Genomic DNA, 22,459 nt, shown 5'->3' on the forward strand with positions numbered 1-22,459 from the left:
TACATGACCCTCCCCTTGTCCTTTCTTACATGACCCTCCCCTTGTCCTTTCTTACATGACCCTCCCTGAAAAGACAAAATGCAAAAGCACTTGCTGTTTTATAATAAAATGTCCATTTTCTTCATGACCATCCCCAAATGTGTGTATTAGTTTCATGACCTTCCCAAAGAGACTGTCAGATATTTTGTGATCCTCCCCTGATCCCATCCCTCCCCTATAATAAATTACCAGTCCATATATAGACATGCAGTCAGGGTTGTTTGATGAACGTAGCGCACACAAGCCTACTAGCTACTGACAATGCCTGACTTTATCCTTCTACATTTGTTCAGGCCAACATCTTCCTGCACAATCTGCACAGTGACAAACGCATTTCTGGAAGAAAAAGTAAATGATGTGAATACTGTTTCTACCTGTGGGTTATAGGGAGGGGTCTCTCGTCATACTTAGGCGGTGTAAGTGGAGGTGATCGAGGTGATCGATGGATGTCTAACAGTCGTGGAGGGGTCCCCTGTCTTTCAGAGTCTGAAACATGTCACACACAGGCTCAGTCTACAGTCAGTTGGCGACAGCGTGAATCTACTAAGCCAATAGACATTTTTAGTTTGAAGGTTCAAGATGAACTTAATAAAAATCTCTATATAGCGTCACTCTACATGTCATGCTTGCCACGTCACACTTGCCACATCACACCCCACCACGTCACTCTCCATGTCACCCCAAGTAACTCTCCATGTTACACTTCACTGCTCATTCCACGTCACGCTCCACATCACGCTCCATGTCACTCAAATACGTCATTCTCTATGTCACTCAACCACATCACTCTCCACGTCACACCTATCACGCTCCATGTCTCACTCCACCATGTAACACTTCACATCACGCTCCATGTCTCACTCCACCATGTTACACCCATCACACTCCATGTCTCACTGAACCATGTTACACCCATCACGCTCCATGTCTCACTGCACCATGGCACACCCATCAGGCTCCATGTCTCACTCCACCATGTAACACTTCACATCACGCTCCATGTCACACTCCACCACGTCACACCCATCACGCTCCATGTCTCACTGAACCATGTTACACCCATCACGCTCCATGTCTCACTGAACCATGTTACACCCATCACGCTCCATGTCTCACTGCACCATGGCACACCCATCACACTCCATGTCTCACTGAACCATGTTACACCCATCACACTCCATGTCTCATTCCATCATGTTACACCCATCACGCTCCATGTCTCACTCCACCATGTCACACCCATCACACTCCATGTCTCACTTTACCATGTCTCACTGAACCATGTTACACCCATCACGCTCCATGTCTCACTCCACCATGTCACACCCATCACACTCCACGTCTCACTCCACCATGTTACACCCATCACACTCCATGTCTCACTGAACCATGTTACACCCATCACACTCCATATCTCACTTCACCATGTCTCACTGAACCATGTTACACCCATCACGCTCCATGTATCACTCCACCATGTCACACCACTCACACTCCATGTCTCACTCCACCATGTCACACCCATCACGCTCCATGTATCACTCCACCATGTCACACCACTCACACTCCATGTCTCACTACACCATGGCACACCCATCACACTCCATGTCTCACTGAACCATGTTACACCCATCACCCTCCATGTCTCACTCCACCATGTCACACCCCATGTCTCATTGCACCATGTTACACTCCACGTCACACTCCATGTCTCACTGAACCATGTTACACCCATCACACTCCATGTCTCACTCCACCATGTTAAACCCATCACGCTCCATGTCTCACTCCACCATGTAACACCCATCACACTCCATGTCTCACTCCACCATGTCACACCCATCATGCTCCATGTCTCATTCCACCATGTCACACCCATCACGCTCCATGTCTCATTCCACCATGTTACACCCATCACACTCCATGTCTCACTCCACCATATCACACCCATCACGCTCCATGTCTCACTCCACCATGTTACACCCATCACGCTCCATGTCTCACTCCACCATGTCACACCCATCACACTCCATGTCTCACTCCACCATGTCACACCCATCACGCTCCATGTCTCACTCCACCACGTCACACCCATCACACTCCATGTCTCACTCCGCCATGTTACACTCATCACACTCCATGTCTCACTCCACCATGTCACACCCATCACGCTCCATGTCTCACTCCACCATGTTACACCCATCACGCTCCATGTCTCACTCCACCATGTTACACCCATCACACTCCATGTCTCACTCCACCATGTCACACCCATCACGCTCCATGTCTCACTCCATCATGTAACACCCATCACACTCCATGTCTCACTCCACCATGTCACACCCATCACGCTCCATGTCTCACTCCACCATGTCACACCCATCACGCTCCATGTCTCACTCCACCATGTCACACCCATCATGCTCCATGTCTCACTGCACCATGTTACACTCCACGTCACACTCCATGTCTCACTCCACCACGTCACACCCATCACACTCCATGTCTCACTCCACCATGTTACACTCCACGTCACACTCCATGTCTTACTGAACCATGTTACACCCATCATGCTCCATGTCTCACTCCACCATGTTACACCCATCACGCTCCATGTCTCACTCCACCATGTTACACCCATCATGCTCCATGTCTCACTGAACCATGTTACACCCATCATGCTCCATGTCTTACTCCACCATGTTACACCCATCACACTCAACGTCTCACTCCACCATGTTACACCCATCACACTCAACGTCTCACTCCACCATGTTACACCCATCACACTCCATGTCTCACTCAACCATGTCACACCCCATGTCTCACTCCACCATGTTACACCCATCATGCTCCATGTCTCACTCCACCATGTTACACCCATCACACTCCATGTCTCACTCAACCATGTCACACTCCATGTCTTACTGAACCATGTTACACCCATCACGCTCCATGTCTCACTCCACCATGTTACACCCATCATGCTCCACGTATCACTCCACCATGTCACACCCATCACGCTCCACGTATCACTCCACCATGTTACACCCATCACACTCCATGTCTCACTGAACCATGTTACACCCATCATGCTCCATGTCTCACTCCACCATGTTACACCCATCACCCTCCATGTCTCACTCCACCATGTTACACCCATCACGCTCAATGTCTCACTCCACCATGTTACACCCATCACGCTCCACGTCTCACTCCACCATGTTACACCCATCATGCTCCATGTCTCACTGAACCTTGTTACACCCATCATGCTCCATGTCTCACTCCACCATGTTACACCCATCACACTCAACGTCTCACTCCACCATGTTACACCCATCACACTCCATGTCTCACTCAACCATGTCACACCCCATGTCTCACTCCACCATGTTACACCCATCACGCTCCATGTCTCACTCCACCATGTTACACCCATCACGCTCCATGTCTCACTCCACCATGTTACACCCATCACACTCCATGTCTCACTCCACCATGTCACACCCATCACGCTCCATGTCTCACTCCACCATGTCACACCCATCACGCTCCATGTCTCACTCCACCATGTTACACTCCACGTCACACTCCATGTCTCACTGCACCATGTTACACTCCACGTCACACTCCATGTCTCACTCCACCACGTCACACCCATCACACTCCATGTCTCACTCCACCATGTTACACTCCACGTCACACTCCATGTCTCACTGCACCATGTTACACCCATCACGCTCCATGTCTCACTCCACCATGTTACACCCATCACGCTCCATGTCTCACTCCACCATGTTACACCCATCACACTCAACGTCTCACTCCACCATGTTACACCCATCACACTCAACGTCTCACTCCACCATGTTACACCCATCACGCTCCATGTCTCACTCCACCATGTTACACCCATCACACTCCATGTCTCACTCCACCATGTCACACCCATCACGCTCCATGTCTCACTCCACCATGTCACACCCATCACGCTCCATGTCTCACTCCACCATGTTACACTCCACGTCACACTCCATGTCTCACTGCACCATGTTACACTCCACGTCACACTCCATGTCTCACTCCACCATGTTACACTCCACGTCACACTCCATGTCTCACTCCACCATGTTACACTCCACGTCACACTCCATGTCTCACTGCACCATGTTACACCCATCACGCTCCATGTCTCACTCCACCATGTCACACCCATCACGCTCCATGTCTCACTCCACCATGTTACACCCATCACACTCAACGTCTCACTCCACCATGTTACACCCATCACACTCAACGTCTCACTCCACCATGTCACACCCATCATGCTCCACGTATCACTCCACCATGTCACACTGCACCATGTCACACCCATCACACTCCATGTCTCACTGCACCATGTTACACCCATCACGCTCCACGTCTCACTCCACCATGTTACACCCATCACACTCCACGTATCACTTCACCATGTTACACCCATCACACTCAACGTCTTACTCCACCTTGTCAACCTCCACTGCATCAAAAACTACAAAAAATATTTCCCCAAAACTGTTTTACTTACCAAAGTTTATCGGATGTGGATGCCTTGACTGTTGTAAAGTAAAAAAAATAGTGGTTACAAAGAGAAAGGGTCAAAATAATAATCATTATCTAGAATTATACAAAACAAATTCCTAAGTAATATTTGTTTATTAAGTCCCTAAAAAGAATAAGAAATATCATATTTCATAGCAACATGAAGAAGAGCTGAAATGGTTTTTTTAATATCTGACACAAATATTTCACCACTTCGCTAAAGAAACACTCTAGTTTACCATCCAAGCATGCCACTTAAAAAGATACTACATTCCATGTGACAGTTTCTCTTACCGGTATGTATCATGCCTATTACATAAAGCTCACAAGCGTTATTAGCATTCAGTTTCAGAATATAAGAACTAGCACCAGACATGAAAACACGATGCTCTCCCTCCAATGTTATGTGACATGCTTATCTTAATCCAACAGTGTCAAGCATGCTAGTTATTAGTAAATCAGCATAACAGAGAAAAACTACTTTCTGCTAATTAAAAATACTGAGGCTATCACACTATTTGTCAAAATCTAACTAAATATTTGAAACATCGCTTATCAGAAACTAAAGGTAACATAGTGCTACTTCAGCGATGAACAAAAACATTATGTTAATAATCCTTTTTATAATGACAATATACACAAGGCACCAAGGAAACTAGGCCTCTGATTTTATATGCCCAGTTTCTTTTGGCACCTAGTATATATGATCGCACTTGCTATATTGAAACATTTTCAAAGAGCAACCATACTAATGAACGAGAAGCATCACAAAAAAAACCACACCCCACCCCAACTTATTAAAGCTCAAATTCTCATTCCGCAAATGTCTACATATTTCAAACTCTCATGGTTTATTCGAACTTATCATGAAGCCAGTACAAGACATTACCCCAGTGGTTTCCAGGAGGTCGGGGAGATTCAGATCCTTGTATATATGGAGGCGGTATTCATCCATCTGCAGCTTTTTCACCTTGGCTTTATCGTAGTCTTCATTCTCCACAGCTTGGCGCTTCTCAACCTCCATCTTACCCAACTTCTCGCCCACCTGGTCATGTGATAGTTGGGTCAAGTAGGATATAAATAGAACAAGTCATGTGACTGCTCAACAGGGTGATGGTGATGACAGGTACAGAAGCTCACCTTCCAGAAGTCATCAACTGTACAAATCCTAGTTCCAACTTTCATTAAGCAACACAATGACTGGGTGCCATTGCACAAAACCTTAGCCCCCATGACTGTTGTAAGTCTATGTTAAGGTATGGGAGTTACAATCACCTTAGCGCCCATGACTGTCGTAAGTCTATGTTAAGGTATGGGAGTTACAATTACCTTAGCGCAAAGACTGTCGTAAGCCTATGTTAAGGTATGGGAGTTACAATCACCTTAGCGCCCATGACTGTCGTAAGTCTATGTTAAGGTATGGGAGTTACGATTACTTTAGCGCAAAGACTGTCGTAAGTCTATGTTAAGGTATGGGAGTTACGATTACCTTTGCGCTAAGACTGTCGTAAGTCTATGTCAAGGTATGGGAGTTACGATTACCTTAACGCAAAGACTGTGCCACACAGAATTGCCTAATGTTTGCTGATGTTGAGTTTTGTCCCCCCACTAATGTTTAATTCATCACATCCTGGACACATCATGCTTTTTCCAAATGCAATGCCACAGAATATATATTTTCTTTTTGAAGCCGTTTAACAGTTTAGAATCTCAGTCTTTAAAGATTATTGTTTATGGCTGCAATCTTGCTCCGAAGGTCATTAGTGGTAAACCATCATTTGAGGAGCCAAAACAATGGCATCACTGCAAATATTAAAGACCAAAATCAAATAATCCGGCGTTGTTCTCCAAATAATCAATTTGGACCTGCTGCACCACTATAGGGTCTGTAGAAAACATGGCATCATTTGTAAAACCAAAAGTGTGAGTGAGTTGGGTTAAATGCCACTTTGAACAGAATTTAGTTATATCACAGCATATAAGCTTAATGTGGGAGGACAGCCTGAACTGATGCAAGCCCTGGATGCTTACCACATTGGTGAAACCCACGACCAAGGCTTTGGTGCTGACAAACCTAGGGATGTCGTATATTAAGCTGCATTTTGACAACCTAATATATCCATATTTGAGTCACTTTTTGGCTGTTAACATTATATTTGGATACAGTCTAATGTCAAAAATGAGATTCCACAGAAAAATACATTGATATTTCAGCGGAAAACTTTCATGAATTTATTTCATGAGTGATGTTTCTTTTGTGGTTCAGTATATATGAAATAATAGAGCTATACTGTATACATAAAATTAACAGAAACATGCAATATAATTTTGTTAGTTAGAGACATGCAAAGTTTAACAGAAAAATCCTGTTCTCTCCATGTTGATGATGACCACATTGAGGCTATTGAGTTGATGGTTTAGAGATTTTAGAGATGGGAGCATGGAGGGTCTTAATATCTGACCCTTGGGGTGGACGTACAATATGATAATGGAGTACTCTCTTTATTCATACATGTGAAATGAGTGCAATCTAATGTTTCCAGTCTTCATAAAATATGTTTTGAAAAACACACATATACTCTGGTTCAAATATTAATGACTGTTCTATGACTTACCATGTGATACAAGTTGATGTTTTATATCATTGTATGCATGAGAAATATGTCCGAGTCAGTGCATTCAGAATAAAACTACATGTAACTCTTTTCAACTCCCAAGAAGAAACAATAAACTCCAACCAATTGATGATTGCTACTATGTCCAGTTATGTCTGACGCTAGGATATATTTTGAAGCTCAAACACTGAAATTCCATTTAAACCAGCTCATCAAAATCAAAGCAAAAATGCTGATACATCATTGTAATATGTTTTTTAATTAATATCTAAGAATGTGTATCCAATTTTGCTGAAAACAGAAAGTAAGAAGTGGGAGGGTTAAATATAATAATCTCCAAAAACATCTTTCCCAATGTCCGAAAACAAAGATTTAATTTTCTTAATTACCAGTACATGATGATATTCTGTCTGACGTTTAGAAACATAACAGGATTTTTCTGTTTATCTATTTCTAGGGGCTAATAGATTCTAACCTTCACACATGTTAAAGCATACCCAAGGAAGAGAAGCAAGCAGTTTTCAACTATGTGTAAGTCTGGCAATCATCTACAACTCTCCAATATTTAGAAAGGTCACCATGTGGGTAAAATCCAAGGAAATCTTCAGTTCCTCGTCATTTTCAAGTTCAAGGTTAAGTTCAGGAGGTTGTCCGTTGCGAGCACTTCGAATAAGTTCTTCGGTATCAATATGAATTTGGCGGACATTTTTCTTTCCTGCAGGTCCCGCTTGCCTTCCATAAGGTTCATAAGTCATAAGTGGATCCCTTGGCACTGGCCAATCCTGATCCAGATCAGGTTCAAAAGATGTAGACGCATCGAGGGCCACTGATTCGTAAGGCCTGGACGAGGGGTAACGCATGGATGCTGGGGTATAGTCCATCGCAGGTGATTTAGACCTAGCTGCGCACTCCTTAAATAGATGGTGTATCATTACTGAGACCGAGTTTTACTTCATATTGCTTGCATGTCTTTTTCAGATTAGAATCTATGGCCCCTAGAAACGACAGTCACATTATCCCTGTACGTTAACATGTCCGTTTATATGAGATGGCTGTACATCAAGAAATATACGATTGGCAAGTCAGGGTCCCACCAGGCACAACATATCTGGATAGTGTCCTCAACCCACAGTGTGCTTGTTTGTTTGTTTATTTGTTAAAAAAACACTCAGCAATAGTCCAGCTACATGACAGTGGGTAGTCAAATATAGACCAGCCAATCCAGTGACTGATATTGTGAGCACCATTCATTCAATGCTGTCTGGTTCCATGACATGCTATCTACTAAGTCATCAACATTGATTAGGTCGCCTCTTACGACCGACCTACATGGGTTGCTGGGGACCTATTCTAACCCAGAGTCCCCCCACTGGCCACACAATCTGAGAAAGTGAATGTGGTTGTGCACAAGTCAGCATTATCAAGCAGATGGAATATGGCTAAATAATGACCCTCTCTTACCTATAAACAATGTCTTTGAAAATTTAGTCACTGCGATATTTTTTTTGTAGCCTGCCATTTTATTTACATTAAATCAAGGAAGAAATAATTTTTTCATAGCAAATTCATGACAAATACGTACAATAATGGACGTTTCAGATATGTGAAAGCTATTCTGCCATTGAACGGGTTATTGTTGGTTCCATAACCTTCAGCACATGCTCCTGTACCTGTTCATGCAGCCTCACATCCTGGCGTGCAGCCCATGCAAACCAATGCAACCACACTGCACCAGAGCTCCAGATAACTTTTTGAGCATTTGAGTTTTAACTCAAGGATTTCTTTTTTACATTTGGGTTGGGTTACCAATATCTTTTCACACATCTATTCATCATTCTATTGGGTTTTTCCCAAAATGAGCTAACATTTTTATGATTTCAAAAAAAAATATAAAAAAAATGATGTTTTAGATGTATATAAGGGTTCTAACTAAAGGCTTGACTTGGAAAGTAAATTAGTTCGAAATTGCGTTTCAGAAATTAGCTCCATTGTACGCATGCTGAAAAAGCTTCATTGGGTATTTACGCATGCTGTTTTTATACATTTGAGTTCTTCACTTAATGCATGTGTTTCTGTACTCAAGTTAATTGAAAGTAATTGGGTTTTGGATATTTTTCGGGGGTATTTTACGCAAATATGCAACTTATCTGTAGCTCTGCTGCACCCATAACTGTTCCCTGATTCATGCAAGAGTGTCAAGCTTACTGCTTACCTTTTGGAGTTCAGCTATTGCATGTTTTAACCTCTTTGCATAGTCATAACGCTCCTCTGAAAAACAACATAGTAACTAGAGTGTGGTTACTCAAAAACATATGTCTTGAACCTCCATTTCTTGATACATTAGTAAGTTTGTTTGTTTGTTGTTGAACGCCGCACTCAGCAATATTTCAGCTATATGACGGCGGTCTGTAAATAATCGAGTCTGGACTAGACAATCCAGTGATTGATATCATGAGCATCGATCCACGCAATTGGGATAGATGACATGCATCAAACAAGTCAGCGAGCCTGACCACCTGATCCCGTTAGTCGCCTTTTATGACAAGCATAGTCGCCATTTACGGCAAGCATGGGTTGCTGAAGACCTTTTCTACCCCGGATCGTCACGGGTCGTATTTAGTATGTATGCACATCATACCCATGACAGACAAAGATAAAGTTTCTATTAATGACCTTCATGGGTCTCTTGATACATTAACTCAAGTTCTTACTGTAAATGTGTTTTGCAAATCATGTTTCATGCAGAAATATTTATAAACTGAATGTGTTGCCATGTGGACTGTGGGAGTTAAGCTTCTCCTCTCATTGAACCTGTTGCATACTGCTGTCTGGCAACTGAGCCTATATTATGAACATAAGTATGCATTTGGTAGAAAAAAGAAAAAATAGTGCCTTTGCAATATATAACATTTATTTGCATTTTTTAGGTTAGTTGTTTGTTTGTTTTTAACATTGCATTCAGCAATATTCTAGCTGTATGATGGACAGAAAAAATTACATTTTGACCAGACAATCCAGTGATCGATATTGTGAGCAATGATCCATGCCATAAGAGTACAATGTCACACAATCAACCAAGTAACCAAGTCTGACCACCCAATCCATTAACTCGCCCCTAATGACCAGCATAGGTTGATAGGGACAATTTCTAACCTGGAATTCCAGAAGGTATTTTGGGTGGTTTGTCAGAAACTGCAAACCGTCCACAACAAGCCTCATCTCGCCTACTCATCCGGAGCATGATTCCATCACATTACATCCTCATCTTATCAATGAACTCACGCAACACAGCTTCCTGCTTCTTGCGCTCCAACCTGCGGATGATCTGAGCAATCTCAGGGTCCTGGTACATGTCGAAGGCGAGGTCATCCAGAGGCGAAATGTAGTCCGGTCTGCAGAGACAGGTGGAGACTAAGTGACTTGATAATTCATTCAGTTAATCAACAACCTAAGCTAGTCAATCCTGCAGTATTCTACAGATATTCAGGTCCACCAGGAAGCCACCAACATATGCTAGTCTATGCTGCAGTATTCTACAGATATGCAGGTCCACCAGGAAGCCACCAACATAAGCTAGTCTATGCTGCAGTATTCTACAGATATGCAGGTCCACCAGGAAGCCACCAACATAAGCTAGTCTATGCTGCAGTATTCGACAGATATGCAGGTCCACCAGGAAACCACCAACATAAGCTAGTCTATGCTGCAGTATTCTACAGATATGCAGGTCCACCAGGAAGCCACCAACATAAGCGAGTCTATGCTGCAGTATTTGACAGATATGCAGGTCCACCTGGAAGCCACCAACATAAGCGAGTCTATGCTGCAGTATTCTACAGATATGCAGGTCCACCAGGAAGCCACCAACATAAGCTAGTCTATGCTGCAGTATTCGACAGATATGCAGGTCCACCAGGATGCCACCAACATAAGCTAGTCTATGCTGCAGTATTTGACAGATATGCAGGTCCACCAGGAAGCCACCAACATGAGCTAGTCTATGCTGCAGTATTCTACAGATATGCAGGTCCACCAGGAAGCCACCAACATAAGCTGGTCTATGCTGCAGTATTCGACAGATATGCAGGTCCACCAGGAAGCCACCAACATATGCTAGTCTATGCTGCAGTATTTGACAGATATGCAGGTCCACCAGGAAGCCACCAACATATGCTAGTCTATGCTGCAGTATTCGACAGATATTCAGGTCCACCAGGAAGCCACCAACATAAGCTAGTCTATGCTGCAGTATTCTACAGATATGCAGGTCCACCAGGAAGCCACCAACATGAGCTAGTCTATGCTGCAGTATTCTACAGATATGCAGGTCACCAGGAAGCCACCAACATATGCTAGTCTATGCTGCAGTATTCGACAGATATGCAGGTCCACCAGGAAGCCACCAACATATGCTAGTCTATGCTGCAGTATTCGACAGATATGCAGGTCCACCAGGAAGCCACCAACATATGCTAGTCTATGCTGCAGTATTCTACTGATGTGCTGGTCCACCAGGAAGCCACCAACATATGCTAGTCTATGCTGCAGTATTCGACAGATATGCAGGTCCACCAGGAAGCCACCAACATATGCTAGTCTATGCTGCAGTATTCTACAGATATGCTGGTCCACCAGGAAGCCACCAACATATGCTAGTCTATGCTGCAGTATTCGACAGATATGCAGGTCCACCAGGAAGCCACCAACATAAGCTAGTCTATGCTGCAGTATTTGACAGATATGCAGGTCCACCAGGAAGCCACCAACATATGCTAGTCTATGCTGCAGTATTCTACAGATATGCAGGTCCACCAGGAAGCCACCAACATAAGCTAGTCTATGCTGCAGTATTCTACAGATATGCAAGTCCACCAGGAAGCCACCAACATAAGCGAGTCTATGCTGCAGTATTCTACAGATATGCAGGTCCACCAGGAAGCCACCAACATAAGCTAGTCTATGCTGCAGTATTCTACAGATATGCAGGTCCACTAGGAAGCCACCAACATAAGCTAGTCTATGCTGCAGTATTCTACAGATATGCAGGTCCACCAGGAAGCCACCAACATGAGCTAGTCTATGCTGCAGTATTTGACAGATATGCTGGTCCACCAGGAAGCCACCAACATAGGCTAGTCTATGCTGCAGTATTTGACAGATATGCTGGTCCACCAGGAAGCCACCAACATAGGCTCGTCTATGCTGCAGTATTCCACAGATATGCAGGTCCACCAGGAAGCCACCAACATGAGCTAGTCAATCCTGCAGTATTCTACAGATATGCAGGTCCACCAGGAAGCCACCAACATGAGCTAGTCTATGCTGCAGTATTCGACAGATATGCAGGTCCACCAGGAAGCCACCAACATATGCTAGTCTATGCTGCAGTATTTGACAGATATGCAGGTCCACCAGGAAGCCACCAACATAAGCTAGTCTATGCTGCAGTATTTGACAGATATTCAGGTCCACCAGGAAGCCACCAACATAAGCTAGTCTATGCTGCAGTATTTGACAGATATGCAGGTCCACCAGGAAGCCACCAACATAAGCTAGTCTATGCTGCAGTATTCGACAGATATGCAGGTCCACCAGGAAGCCACCAACATAAGCTAGTCTATGCTGCAGTATTCTACAGATATGCAGGTCCACTAGGAAGCCACCAACATAAGCTAGTCTATGCTGCAGTATTTGACAGATATGCAGGTCCACCAGGAAGCCACCAACATAAGCTAGTCTATGCTGCAGTATTCGACAGATATGCAGGTCCACCAGGAAGCCACCAACATAAGCTAGTCTATGCTGCAGTATTCTACAGATATGCAGGTCCACTAGGAAGCCACCAACATAAGCTAGTCTATGCTGCAGTATTTGACAGATATGCAGGTCCACCAGGAAGCCACCAACATAAGCTAGTCTATGCTGCAGTATTTGACAGATATGCAGGTCCACCAGGAAGCCACCAACATAAGCTAGTCTATGCTGCAGTATTTGACAGATATGCAGGTCCACTAGGAAGCCACCAACATAAGCTAGTCTATGCTGCAGTATTTGACAGATATGCAGGTCCACCAGGAAGCCACCAACATGAGCTAGTCTATGCTGCAGTATTTGACAGATATGCAGGTCCACTAGGAAGCCACCAACATAAGTTAGTCTATGCTGCAGTATTTGACAGATATGCAGGTCCACCAGGAAGCCACCAACATAAGCTAGTCTATGCTGCAGTATTTGACAGATATGCAGGTCCACTAGGAAGCCACCAACATAAGTTAGTCTATGCTGCAGTATTTGACAGATATGCAGGTCCACCAGGAAGCCACCAACATAAGCTAGTCTATGCTGCAGTATTCGACAGATATGCAGGTCCACTAGGAAGCCACCAACATAAGCTAGTCTATGCTGCAGTATTCAACAGATATGCAGGTCCACTAGGAAGCCACCAACATAAGCTAGTCTATGCTGCAGTATTCTACAGATATGCAGGTCCACTAGGAAGCCACCAACATAAGCTAGTCTATGCTGCAGTATTCGACAGATATGCAGGTCCACTAGGAAGCCACCAACATAAGCTAGTCTATGCTGCAGTATTCAACAGATATGCAGGTCCACTAGTGGTACTATGTTTACTCCTGTAGCCTGACATGTCAATTATTCACACTGTCCAAAAGTGCTAATATCTCACTACACAGAAACTAGGTCAACGTTTGCTGCACATCGATATGTTATAGCCCTGTTCCTGTCCCTCTCGACAGATAGACCCGCTTCACGGAAATGGGTCAACGTTTCACGGCAGCAAATGCTGTATTGGGAAATAGGTCAAATAGAGCTAGATTGGTACCCTGCCCTTCACCTCCTAGTGGATGCCAAATAACATAAACAAGTTGAGGGTAATAATATACAGTTAGGCATATTTTCACAATTATTTATGTATCTAGTATGTTGGTTGGTTGGTTGGTTTGTTGTTTAACGACGCACTCAGCAATATTCCAGCTATATGAGAGCAGTCTGTAACTAATCGAGTCTGGACCAGACAATCCAGTGATTAATACCATTACCATGATCCACTCAATTGGTTAGGACCGATGAAATGCATCAACCAAGTCAGCGAGCCTGACCATCCGATACCGTTAGTGGCCTTTTACGACAAGCATAGTCGCCATTTACGGCAAGCATGGATTGCTGAAGACCTACTCTACCCCGGATCTTCACAGGTCGTATTTAGTATGTACGCATATCAACATACACATGACAGACAAAGATAAAGTTTCTATTAAAGTTTGGTTACATCGTTCAAACAAATACTCATCCCAATGGCCCATTCCCTCATGCAATTTTCTCAAACACAAACAAATAAGGCACAGTGCCAATGACAAGGGCTTTCTGACTGATACCAACAGTCCATGGTCAATTACACCAGATGAACCCGTTCAATAGTGTCCCACTCACCTGTTCAAGTAACCATCCAATGCAGGGTCTTTATCTATTCGATTGTCACTTACATCGAGCAGGTACTCCTTAAAAAAAGAAAACAATCATTCTAGAAAGTATTTCTACATTGAATTTTGGGGAAAAACTCAACAAATGCTACCAGGTAGACAATGATAATTTATGTGTTAAAAGATAAGAATATATAAGCACTAATACGTTATATCATTTTTTCATTTTTTAAGCAGGATTGACCAGACTTGATTATTTTAAAACCGCCATCATATAACTGGAATATTGCTGAGTGCAGCGTTAAACAAACAAACACACAAACAAACTACTGTTTCTGTGACTCACTGGGTCTGAAGGGTCGTAGGATTTTGTCAGTGGATCCCCTATGACGTTGATTGCAATAACACCAACCTGCAAACAGGCAACAACAGTATTACGACCAAATACAGCACACATCCCCCAGGGCCCCCTTCCACAAAACGATCACAGCACTAAGGGAATCGTAACTCCCATATTTTAACATTGGCTTACGATCATCCTAGCATTAAGATCGCTTTGTGGAACATGACCCTGATCGTATAAACGTATATTAATGGGACAAAGCAATTTATTCATAAAAAGTCAAGAGGACAAGCCTATTTCTTTCACTACACTGGATTTGGTCTTATCACAGAAATCGCACGTAAATGAAGTGCCAGGAGTTGATACATCAATAAACTAACATTGAAATAAAGAGCTGTCTTGATTGGGTACTGTTATCAACATTGACAAATGTTGACAGTTTGATAATGTATCGAAGTCTCCATTCAGAGTGTATCGTTGTAAAACACATGTTCGAACATGAGTGAAGCAACTAATGTTACATTTGGGATAAGACTTCCATAGTAAAGTACAAATTCTAGTTCCGGTACTTCTTTTAGTTGAGTCCCATCCAGCATTCGAACCCACACTGCCAGAGTGTGACACCTAATCGCCAGCACACAAAATCAGTGATCTCACCCACTCACCGAGGCTTCCACAAAAAATGAAAGTAGTAGTCTAGATCACATACTTTGTGTACCCTCTGACAATTTGCATGGCTTCCAAGGCCCAAAACCTATTTAAATGGCATTGTGTATTCATAGCTTTCGTCCAAGAGAGCTGTGCCAATTTACTCAGAAAGTGTTATCCCCAAAAGGCTATGACTCTATCTCACCTGGTTATACAGGTTGAACTTGTTGACATGGTTCTTGTGGATGTTGAGCTTGAGGTACACCCCAACTGCATCGACATGGACAGACTTGAGTTCCCGAGCCTTGTAGCCAGTCTTCTCATTGTCAGACAATGACACATACCTACACACAACAAGCATGAAATACTCATATCCCCCGCTAATATTACATGTCCGGTTGTGTGCAGTGCATTAGCTCCTGTGAACGATGTTCAGGGGACCTTTTTGTAAATGGCGTAATTTCAGCACTAAAAATGTTATTACTGGTGTTGTTTTGCCATCTGCATGATAGAATATATAACTGTATTAGTAATGAGTTGTGTTATTACTCAGAGAAGTATGGGAGTTCTTACTTTACTTAGAGATTAATGAGAGCAGGGGTCATCATGAGGTGAACTGAGAAGTACAGCACCAACGCCACCTCTCCTCAATGCAACCCCTCTTCAATGCCATCTCCCCAACGCCACCTCTCCTCAATGCAACCCCTCCTCAATGCAACCTCTCCTCAATGCAACCCCTCTTCAATGCCACCTCCCCAATGCCACCTCTCCTCAATGCAACCCCTCTTCAATGCCATCTCCCCAACGCCACCTCTCCTCAATGCAACCCCTCCTCAATGCAACCTCTCCTCAATGCAACCCCTCTTCAATGCCACCTCCCCAATGCCACCTCTCCTCAATGCAACCCCTCCTCAATGCCACCTCCCCAATGCCACCTCTCCTCAATGCAACCCCTCCTCAATGCCACCTCCCCAACGCCACCTCTCCTCAATGCAACCCCTCTTCAATGCAACCTCTCCTCAATGCAACCCCTCCTCAATGCCACCTCCCCAACGCCACCTCTCCTCAATGCAACCCCTCTTCAATGCAACCTCTCCTCAATGCAAACCCTCCTCAATGCCACCTCCCCAACGCCACCTCTCCTCAATGCAACCCCTCTTAAATGCCACCTCCCCAACGCCACCCCTTCCCAAAGCAACCTCTTCTCAATGCAACCCCTCTTCCATGCCACAATGTAAATGTATAATTTGTGATCTGCTCACCCGAGCCTGGTGTATCGAGCTGTGTCCAACGACAGTGGCACTCCATCCGGGACGTCTCCCACATAGAACTCTATCTTGGTTGCTGAAAGGAAAATACAGAGCAACATCGAATTCAAACCCCGACAATGTTGTGAGATGAAATATCAGGCAATGCCATCAGGGTTCCTACAGATCTTTGGCACTTTTTAAGCATGACAACATTAATCAAACTATATTCCGTAACAATGCACAAAGGAAATAACACATTAACCAATAATAGACAGAAGACCGTCTTTCTTTTTATGTTGTAAGTGACAGGCAGTAAACAACACATTAATATTTACACTTTGGACTTCGGACTAAAATTACTGTCCCAACAACTAATTTACAATTGAAAAGAAGCTATTTTACAGTCAGGCTGCTTACCTAAAACAACTGCATATTTCATTCATTTTTGTTATTGTGGCCTAAAATAACACTGTTGCCATGGTTACCTATAAGAAACTGGTGCGACAGTATCTGTATTTTGCAAAGTCGGGATCTCCTCCCCAGCTGGATGACGATGTCTTGAGGGTACAAGCAGAACCTGGAAGGGACAACAACATGTCAATGCTGAATCTGTTACTGCACACGGTTGTCTTCGAAGCAGGCCCAAAATGTCTACTCGCCCAGACATACTACTGGGAATTACATATACTGAAACACTTTGAAAAGACATATTCGTTAGTAGAGGGACAATACACTGATCACGTGGATCACGATGTTTTCACTTCTCAAAATACAAGTATCGATCACTATTGCACACTAAGCAAAAAAAATTGATTTTAACCTTAAACGTATTCTTTAATAAATGTCACACCAAACACTAATTACTTGTGAAAATGAGTAGTAAAAATGTAAATATTTTGATCCAATGCACCATACTTGACAATGCCAATAGTAAATTGTCAGTGTGCCAGGTATTTGCCCATCCAGGCTATGAAAAAGATGGCTTACGCATCACCGATAAGTGCAGGTGCAAGTATCGTGATACGTATTGGATCGTGAGCAAGGTATCGTGATACGTATCGTATTGTACAGTTGGTTTATCTGAGCCTTAATATTCCTATTCATGTAGTATTTGGCAAAATGGCCCCAAAAATCAAACTAAGATGTTCTGTGTATTTTGGCATGCAGTAATCAAACACAGCAATGTCGTTGTTCAGGTTCGAATCTCATTTGATGTGTCTCTAGAACACACGCTAGAACACACGCTAGAAAACATGATTATTTTGCCAGCTGCCAAACACCACGCCCTTGGCAAGCAAACTGAGGACCAATCGTTATTTTCTCAAAATTGGGATTTTTATTAGTTCTTATTTTCTTAAATTTTCAGATGTTTCTTAACATTTAACATTAACATTACATTCAATGCAATAATTTCAAACTAAGCATTGAACCTTCTTCCTCTTTATTAGTCCTTTTACCAGAAAAGGTCACCTAAAAATCGCCTTTTACAGCAATTTTACCCCATGCATAGAAACAGAAATAAATTAAGCTTACCAGACCAAAAGAAATGTTACTCAGATATTTTGCAAGAGATAAATAGTTTTGGAACATTTTCAAATAAAGCCAGTCTAGATTTTCCAGGCTCAGGCTGAATCCCCCCTCCTCATTGGAGCATCTTTTCCAATGTAGCTGCTTGTTTCTATCGACGTGCTATATTTTCAGAGCCTAAGCATTAGCCTAGGTTGTGTCTGTCGCACCTGGAAGACTGCCAGCCCTTGGTGAGAGGACTGTGGTTGTTGAGTTCTGCTGCCCGGTAGCTGTCATCCTGGCCCGATACATGCACCACTCTAAACTGGAGTTTGGTCGGCATCCTGGCTCTCCTTCATCTATCTACAAGTACAAGACAAACACATCAGTCAGGAAACATACAGGGTTCACCCACATAATTCAAGGCCTTTTCCGTTCTTTTCCCTCAAGTTCACATGTTATGAGTCCTTCTGTTCAAATTGCTTCAGATTCAGGCATATTTGACTCTGGCAGAAGCAGTCATCATTGGAAGGGAGACTACTGTATGTTACCATGGTTACTGACGATAAATAGGAGACTTACCAGCGTTAGAAACTAACAGTTTCAGTCCACTAGTCCTTATAATGATAACATACAGCAAAACTCAAGAAAATGGTAAATTTCTACTACCGGTAGTCCTTATGATACCTTAACTATTGGGCCAATTTCTAACGCTGCTTACTGATGCTAATAGTTTTCTTCAAATTTGCACACAGATTTCAACATGTTTCTTTTAAACAGAAAAGATATACCCCGGTATATATTTTTGGGTATTTATTTACAAGGAGGATTAGCAGTCTTTTCATGGCACATTATCTATTTTCAAAGGCCATTTCATAGCAGAATCTAAGTTCAAGGACTTTTCAAGACAGACCTCAAATTTCAAGGACTTCTCTGCAGTGTACAATCTCATATAAACATTCATATTTATGTAACTCTAGTTTGTCTAGCAGTTCTATTTTAGACAATCTCTTACTCAAACAAGTCAAACATTAACATGTCAAATCCAACTTATTCTAACAATGCCACTCAATTAACATCAAAACATCAAGCTCTTGCTTTGGCCATCTTTCGCTTGCACATCGAAACCTTGTTGCACTTGACTGAACCAGCTTGCACTCATACTAGGACCTATTAACTATACTGACAGTAGTATTTCCAACTTGGCCATGTCCCTCTACGTGATGTCACTGCTACACGTTTTCCGGGGGCGGGATGTCATCATATATCATCATATCGATGTACCAATTATTTGACAATGTATCAATGTAACTCACACCAGTACAGAAAGCAAATCATTCGATTGATCAATGTACACAACACTTATTTATTCGCATATAATAAGCACTCGTTTGTTATATGCACCCTTAATTATGGGCAATTAAATTCTGGAAAAATGTATCTCTCGTATATAAACATTTCAGGCTGTCAGCATAAAAAACAAGATTTATCTTTAAACACTGTTTTTTTTCCACCAAAATAATATTCTAATAAGAGCCCCCTATTTCTAATTTTGAGAGCGCCCTGGGCACTTATTTCGTTGAATACGGTATCTGCAACAGTGTTTGAATCTAAGGACGCTGAAAATGTTAAACTTTTTAACACCTTGAAGATGTTGGCGATTATTGAATACATAATTCTTTTTACTATTTTAATTACACTTTTCATACACACCATACTATTAGGCAACATATACTGGCTAGCGACCAATTATCACCAACTCCTGATATAGCGCATGTGATCCTGACTCGCTTTACTTTTGTATACATTTGTATGGGCGATGGGCGATGTCCGTTGACCCCACCTACGTTGTATGTAAAATGATTATGCATAACTCATAACAGGAAGTGATGTGAAGCACATTCCACACATTTCACGCCACAAATTGTGAAAGGCGATAACATAGAGTTGGCAATCACTTTGTTGACCGATCTCACTAAAGAAAACCAGCATCCATCAATCCAAATTGATGTGTCATAAAAGTTGAACAAATAACAAGAAATTGTTAGTGCATGCTATATTTAATAAGTAAGTAAATGTACACCATTATAATCCATTATGAATAACTACAACGTTAATGTAGCGTACTTAACTAAGTGGTTGCTTGCCAGTAGGCCGATATTGAATGGGAGAACAAAATGGGTTATTACTAATGGGATGTACACATGTGATGACAACCGTTACAATACCATTTTTACATCCTACCAACAAGTACATAGTCACACGAAAATAAATGTAAGTCATATCAATATGTCCAATTCAGTGCTACAACACTGACCATTCAAGGATCACTAGACAGGTCGTAACAAGTGTTCGTTTTAATGAGGTTTATTTATCAGCCCAGCTGGCAAAAGAAAATAGTCTCACGGGACAACATGACATTCAGTTTGTGCTAACGTAGCTGAAACTTGTTGCTTGACTATACTTTCCAAATAAAGACATCGGATATGTAAAGTCATATTCTTTTCGACATTGGAATGTGACTTGTGTGTTTTTGTTTATGTTTGACAGATACGTTTGTGAACCGGTAACATTCAAATATTTATTGACATGTGGTGTCACATTATGATGTCATGTTATATAAAATGTATCGATACTTACATATATACGCGAATCATTCAGCTATTTTGGTAAAATCAAGGGAACAAGTCACATTTTTATCTTCTTGACGACGAATAAACCGCGCAGGTTGTGTACATTGGAGCACGGTGGAGTTCTCGTTGACGCGAGACTTTGATATCAAAGTTTACGAAGATTATTATTCTTTAAAGTTTATCTCTGATATATTAAAACGAAAAATAGTTAAAAGAGCATGCAACAAAATATATTTCACGTAAACTATGATTTCCGAGAAAATAAAAAATAGTCATTCGGAACAAAACAAGCTGTGCATTGAGATGTGTTTGTGTGAATGTTCTCTGTTCATGGTGTTGGTTCCTAAAGCCAGTCAGGCCTCGTGCTTATGGCGTTTTTTTAATATAATTGTACATTTACCAGTACCAGAATATACCAGGAATTCCTAATGTGTTACAAAAACTGTCTCTTTTGATGTTGGATACCCATACCCACTCATACCTATACCCACTCATACCCATACCCACTCAAACATAACTGGATGTCTCTTAACGTCATGTTACACCGACCGACTTCCAAGAACTTGAGAGTTTAAATATTAAACAATATACCACCATGGCCAATTGAGTAAACTCATTTTTTGTAATTTAAACATATTTTTAATCAATGAATCTGAGCCAAGAAGGCTAATGTTAATACCTCTCCAGTTCAAGTTATATTCGTGAAAACATTATACAAAACGATACATAAGGATATACTAAATGCGTTAACAAAAGCAAGTGGCCATGGGCAACAGTTTGGTGTATTGAGTAGAAGATTAATATACATGCGGGATTTATAGTTTCACGTCAGTTTAAACCTTTTGAAATGAAGTATGTATGAATATACTGATTTTAAGATATCTGAATTAGTATTTTTTGTAAAATTAGCATTACCATTCAATATAGTGTCAAGATTAACTCCCCCAGAGTAGAAGAATGAATAATTTCTCACATCCTTATTGACGGGACAGGAAAATAGATGTATTTATTTAATCCTAAATCACAGACATTGAGTTATAATTGGTTCATTCACCAACAAATGAATGCAAATAAGGAATAAATGTTTGAAATATAAAATGAATCAATGTTGGAAATGTATAATGAATGAATTAATCAATCAATAATTAGAAACCTATATTTTTGTCGTTTTTGCGGTATATACGGATTAAAGCCATCCGTTTTCGGACATCTTGTATTAAAAATGAATGGGTACGTGTCCTCCAAATTTGGGTACATGTCGGGAAAATAAAATACGAATGCTCAAAACAGGTACGAATCTGACGAGCATTTTTGGTACGGGTCAGCCATTTTAGTTGGATACGAATCTCCGTTGGTCCGGATCGTCTAGTATCCGTATGTATATATAAGATGTTATATGCTT

The 22,459-nt window shown here is 42.1% G+C and overlaps 1 protein-coding gene across 6 annotated transcripts in view; it reads right to left on the bottom strand.

Annotated features, from left to right (window-relative positions):
* Nucleotides 1-21,151, bottom strand: part of LOC139471560 (centrosomal protein of 104 kDa-like) — a 66,230-nt gene extending 45,079 nt beyond the window's left edge. For 4 of the 6 annotated variants that reach the window (XM_071253936.1, XM_071253938.1, XM_071253934.1 and 1 more), the window contains exons 1-12: nt 21,065-21,151; nt 18,655-18,787; nt 17,404-17,495; nt 16,931-17,012; nt 15,874-16,012; nt 15,024-15,089; nt 14,688-14,755; nt 10,521-10,630; nt 9,451-9,506; nt 5,513-5,668; nt 4,610-4,637; nt 414-525 (exon numbers count right to left, since the gene is read on the bottom strand). In XM_071253936.1, coding sequence (XP_071110037.1) covers nt 414-525; nt 4,610-4,637; nt 5,513-5,668; nt 9,451-9,506; nt 10,521-10,630; nt 14,688-14,755; nt 15,024-15,089; nt 15,874-16,012; nt 16,931-17,012; nt 17,404-17,495; nt 18,655-18,767 — 1,022 coding nt within the window. In that variant the 5' untranslated portion in view covers nt 18,768-18,787; nt 21,065-21,151. Of the gene's footprint in view, nt 1-413; nt 526-4,609; nt 4,638-5,512; nt 5,669-7,816; nt 8,150-9,450; nt 9,507-10,520; nt 10,631-14,687; nt 14,756-15,023; nt 15,090-15,873; nt 16,013-16,930; nt 17,013-17,403; nt 17,496-18,654; nt 18,788-21,064 lie in introns of all 6 variants that reach the window. The other 2 variants (XM_071253932.1, XM_071253937.1) reach the window with 2 other exon arrangements.
* Between the last annotated feature and the right edge of the window lie 1,308 nt (nt 21,152-22,459).

The sequence above is a fragment of the Haliotis cracherodii genome, unplaced genomic scaffold, assembly GCF_022045235.1.
Source record: "Haliotis cracherodii isolate W230 unplaced genomic scaffold, xgHalCrac1.p SCAF_23, whole genome shotgun sequence".
Lineage (NCBI taxonomy): Eukaryota > Metazoa > Mollusca > Gastropoda > Lepetellida > Haliotidae > Haliotis > Haliotis cracherodii.